The 5,177-nt window shown below is 26.7% G+C and overlaps 1 protein-coding gene across 1 annotated transcript; it reads left to right on the top strand.

Annotated features, from left to right (window-relative positions):
* Positions 1-3,224: 3,224 nt before the first annotated feature.
* On the top strand, positions 3,225-3,512 carry LOAG_12413 (hypothetical protein; the record flags this gene model as incomplete). Its single annotated transcript, XM_003147926.2, has 1 exon — positions 3,225-3,512. A coding segment is annotated over one exon (288 nt), but the record flags the coding sequence as incomplete, so codon positions are not given.
* Positions 3,513-5,177: the final 1,665 nt, after the last annotated feature.

The following is a 5,177-nucleotide window of genomic DNA, read 5'->3' as shown; positions in this document are numbered from 1 at the left end:
AACTTGTATTAAATGATTTCAATCACAATATACTTTGTTTGGAGAAAAGGAAAAAAAAATACAATAATTAACAGAAATCTAGAGATAAACATGTTGGATATAAATATGTTTATAACATAAACATGTTTATAAGATTAGATATCTCTACAGTACGCCCATCAATGCTCATAAAATTAGTTGTCAGCAAACCTCAATATCAAATAAAGCTCATTTAAAGATTTGATAGCTGACTCATGACTTTGAGGATGAGAGAGGAAAAATAAATGTAAATGCAAACTATCTGAATGAATAATTTTATGATACAATTATTTCGGTTTTTCCGACAATGACAGTAATCAGATCTGAACAGTAGAATTTGTTCTCACGAAATTTTTCCCAGCATGTCATCGTGTGACAATAACCAAAACAAAGGCGGCAAAGCGGTAATGCTACCTCTATGAAAGGAAAAGATGTCTGTGTGTGTGTGTGCGTGTGTGTGTGTATGTGCATGCGTGTGTGTGTGTATGTATGTGCAAATCCTTATGTCTATCTGTGTCCGTGTGTATGTGTGTGTATCTCTGTGTGTGTCGTTGCGTGTGTGTTTCTGTGTGTGTGTATGAGTGTGTGTGTGTATGTCCGTGTATGTAAGTTAACAAAAGTATTTCCTACGTGATCAACTGCTGGAATTTCTTCGAGTCATTTCATGAACTAAAACTGATGATGAAATGTTAGTAAGAGGAATACAAAAATTAAGATTGTATCTTGACAAAAAAAAGAAAGGAATCGATAATGAGTGATAATGGGAAGTGACAATAGGGAAAGTGATAAGTTGAATAAAATGAAGTTAAAAATTTTTAAACTCTGAAATAAAAAAGGTTAAAAATAAATTTTCGAGTTTATATCTCTTTCAAATTTTTCGAAATAAATTTGAAATAAGGAATTAAAAATTTCAATGATAACTATTATTTTTATTTTATTTTTTTTTCAAATTTTTATAAATTCTTGTTCATAGAAATATTTCATTACGTCGGTTTTTAGGAGAAAATGTAACAAAATTTTTTGAAAATTTACGAAGAATTCAGATTTTAAATTTAAAAAAACTAATAAAAAGAAAAATGACTTAACGTAATAAATCAAAAGAAAGTATTGAAAAATATCCTGGGATAGATTTTTCACTTGTCACTTTTATTTACTCTTCCAAATTCCATCAATAATGATTTCCCATAATTAGCTCCTGGGAGCTTCCCAGGCTTTTTCATGTGTATCGGATACCTGGATGTTCAGGTGTCATTTGATCCGAACTCATATTTAAGCATTCACAACTCATCCATATTATCTTGTTCATCGTTTTCTTGTCATATCAGACCATAAAAATCGGTACTACGATATCACTAATCGATTGATTAACTGATTAATTGATTGATTGAGTATGCTTATCAACTATCTAAAATTGATTTTTTTTCTTTGAATTTAATTGATAAAGCGAAATGTGAAATTTTTTCTCACTCAATATCCAAATTGTTGTAAAATTTTTTCCTCTTCGAATTCCAAATCATTACAGAATTTCTTTTCAAATTTTAAATTACAGCAATTTTTTTTCCTTTCAAATTTCGAATTACTGTGGGATTTTTTCTCTTCAAATTTCAAATTACTGCAAAATTTTTTCCTTCCTTTCTTCTTTTCAAAATTTCAAGTTACAGTGAAATTTTTTGTTTTCAAATTTCAAATCACTGTCAAAAAAATGTTTTTTTTTAAATTTAAATTTCAGAGTATTGCAATTGAAAGTTTGCTGATTTTTCTTTTCTTTTTTCTTTTTAAATTTAAAACTATAGTCAAATTTTTTTTCTTCTCAAATTTTGAATTATTGTATAAAATGTTTCTTAATTTAAATTTCAGATTATTTTAATTGGAAACTTGTGCATTCAATTAAAATATTTCAATGATCATGTGGTCTATTTTGCGAAATTTTTTTCGCAATAAAAGGAATCAAAAAAGAAACAGATATATTCAACAACTTCAGACCATTCAGGAGGAACTACAGAAAGACTTACACTTTTGGAATACTAAGTAAAACTTTCGTAATTTTTGATTAGAATGGAAAATTAATTTCATACAGTAATTTTATGTTAGGTAACTTGTTTTGATAAAATTTACATCCAAATTTCAAATTTTCCTCAGAACATCTGTTTATTTTCAAATCATTATTGTTTGTCCTTTTTTTTTAAATAATTTATTAATGCTTAAAAATAATTTTGAAATTTACTTTTATTCGCAATTTTTTTGTTCAAATTTAATTTAATTTGTGCTCTTTATTTTTTCCTTTTCATTTTTTCTTAAAAAGAAACAAAAAACAAAAACAAAATAAGCTTTTAAATTTAACATTTTTCTATGGAAATGGTTTAATTTTATCAAAAAATTAAATGAACTGAGGATATGCTTTGTGACAGAAAAAAAAATTTATTTCTCCTTTGACAATAAAATCGAAAATATCTTTTTAGACTTGTTGAAGAAAAAGAACTGATTGAATCACTACAAAGTCGTATCAATTCTTTATCAGATGAGGTGGAAGATGCAAAAGATGAGCTTTTCAGTGAATTTGATTGTCAGTAAGTTTATTACGAATTAATTTATAAATGAATTTAACATATTTTTCTTATCAATTTTTAACTTTTTTTTTTCAGAAAACTGATGGATTGAAGTTTATCAAATAATTCCTTTTTTTAAAGAATGTTCTATTTATTATGAATTTATTTATTTATTTGCTTTTTTTTTTATTTCAGATCATTCTCAATGGAATGTGAAATGATTGTTAAAATTCAAAGTCAAATTAAAATTGGAAGAAAGAAGTGTAAAAAACTTTACAAATGTATCAAATATGTAAGTAATCCTGGAAAAAAAATTTTTTTTTAAAAAATTTTTCTCAAAAAATTCCAAATTTTTTAAATTATTTAAATTTTAGAGCGTTTAAAATTGGCATATAGTTGTAAGGAAAACTTTATTAAGTAAATTTTTTTTATTGCATTACTGAAGAGCAATGATACTGAATGAAAACACCAAACAACCGAAAAAAATCTGTAACTTGAAGTTTTTTTTTTGTACCATTAAAATTTTGGTACAAAAATACGTTCGAACCTTTCGTTAAAAATTCTCTCCAAACGAATCAATATTGCCATTTTTTTAGTATTATGCAATTTATTGTAAAATTTTATCGCTATATTTCATATGCAAATTTTATGCAATTTTAGTGTCAAATGCAACAGATAAGAATGAGAAAACAATTAGATGAAATGAATTTACGCATTGAAGAAAATGACAAATATAAAATTATTCTCAATCGAAGGATGGAAAAAGCTAACAGGAGCGCTTTTTATTGGCGAAATCGAATAATACAACAACAATTAAATAACATCAATAGTAATAATAGCAATAATAATAATAATAGTAATAATAACAGTAATAATATTAGTAATAATGAGGATAACGTATCTTCGCAATTGAATGCTTTAATCAGTCCAATACATGGTGTTTTATAATTGATTAAATATTATCTAAAATCATGAAATACATTTTTTATCCGGAAATTTAATTCGTTGCTAATTTTGGAATGTATTTTGAAATTACAATTTCAGAATGTTTCAGAAATTTGAAATTTCGTAGCCTTTTTAAAATATTCCAGAATAATTTTGTCGTCAAACGTCTGACATAGTTTTTTGCAGTTTTTTTTGATTATTTTTATTTCAATGCTTGTTTTTGATTTAATTTTGTTTATGTTCGAAATTTTGGACTTTTTTGAATTTAATTTTTTATTGTTCGATTTTTTTACTTTATTACATTTGTCCATTTTTATATTTTTGTTGTCACATTATGTCATATACTTGTCAACTATTCTGAAAAATATTCGAGCAATTGACAATTTCATCGTTTTTATCATTTTTTTCTTGAGCAAAATGTATAAAGAATGGTCAAATACGTATCGAGGAAGCAGTAGAGCGGCGCACCATTGCGAACTATAATTGAAATATATCCTTATTGCTTAAGACGTCTGAAATTTAATGGAGAAACTAAGGAATGTGTTACACCATCGGAAAAATTGCCTCAATTTGGAGAATTAAAAACTTCCTTTGTATAATAGAAAACTCTCTCGCAGTGCTTCATATTCACGTGAAGCGATAAAAATTTCTAGATTCACTGGATTTTTCAAACAATATTTTCTTCAAACGGAAATCGGGACATTCCTTTATCAGATAAAATTCATATTTATTAATGATATAGCATAGCTATATCATTAACAAATATGGATTTTATCTCATGCATTTCGAAATTTTCGACTTCATTATCGATTGATCACTGATTTTAAATTGCTACCCTTTTAATTATTTTTCAGTGATTACCTGCCAACAGTAATAATATTCTTTTCTGTCAATGTTATCAATAACAAGGCTCTGAATTTTCATGTTCCTGTCCCGTTACATATCATTTTTTGATTAGTAAGATGGAATTGTTTAGGTTGAGGATGAATTGGTTGCGAAATGTCATGTTCATGATATGGTTATGACATTCTATAGAAGAATTTGATGACCGATTTTATATTGCATCACCTAATATCAACTAAACCGATCTTTGGGGTTCACTGTTTGCTAGCTTAATTCTTACGAAGATTTTTCAAGGAAAACAGTACTCATTGCGAAAATACTTAACTGTACCATGGGTACTGCTCATTTGGAGGTTATTATTTAAAAATGCTTCAGGGAAAAATTTTAAAACCATTCAGCACATGTAAATCAATAGTATATCCCTTTTCCTAATATTACCTCAATTTTGAAGGTTTGAAAAACTGAAGTGAAATGAAACTAAATTATGCAAAAAATATTGCGACAGCTTTGCATAAATTAATTTTCACAATGCAATACTACAACTAAAATGAAATTATTCAGTATGAAGGATTAAACAGCAACTGCTACTATCGCATTATTACACGTCGACACAGATTATCAATATAGATAGTTTGAGTCTCCCTGTCGTGAAAACGAAGCCTCAAACAAATTCATTCACATTGTAAATTAATGCTAATGATACTATGAACCACCCTTAACATATTTACATTCCTTAGTTTTATATCCCGTTTCAATTCCCATTTTTTCCTTGATGTCTAAGCACATGTCTTTGTTTAGAAATGTTTTGTTAACAATTGCTTAAAA

This window comes from Loa loa (assembly GCF_000183805.2).
Source record: "Loa loa unplaced genomic scaffold supercont3.939, whole genome shotgun sequence".
Classification (NCBI taxonomy): Eukaryota; Metazoa; Nematoda; class Chromadorea; order Rhabditida; family Onchocercidae; genus Loa; species Loa loa.
The sequence above is the reverse complement of the archived record's forward strand: the minus strand, read 5'-3'. Positions and strand labels throughout refer to the sequence as shown.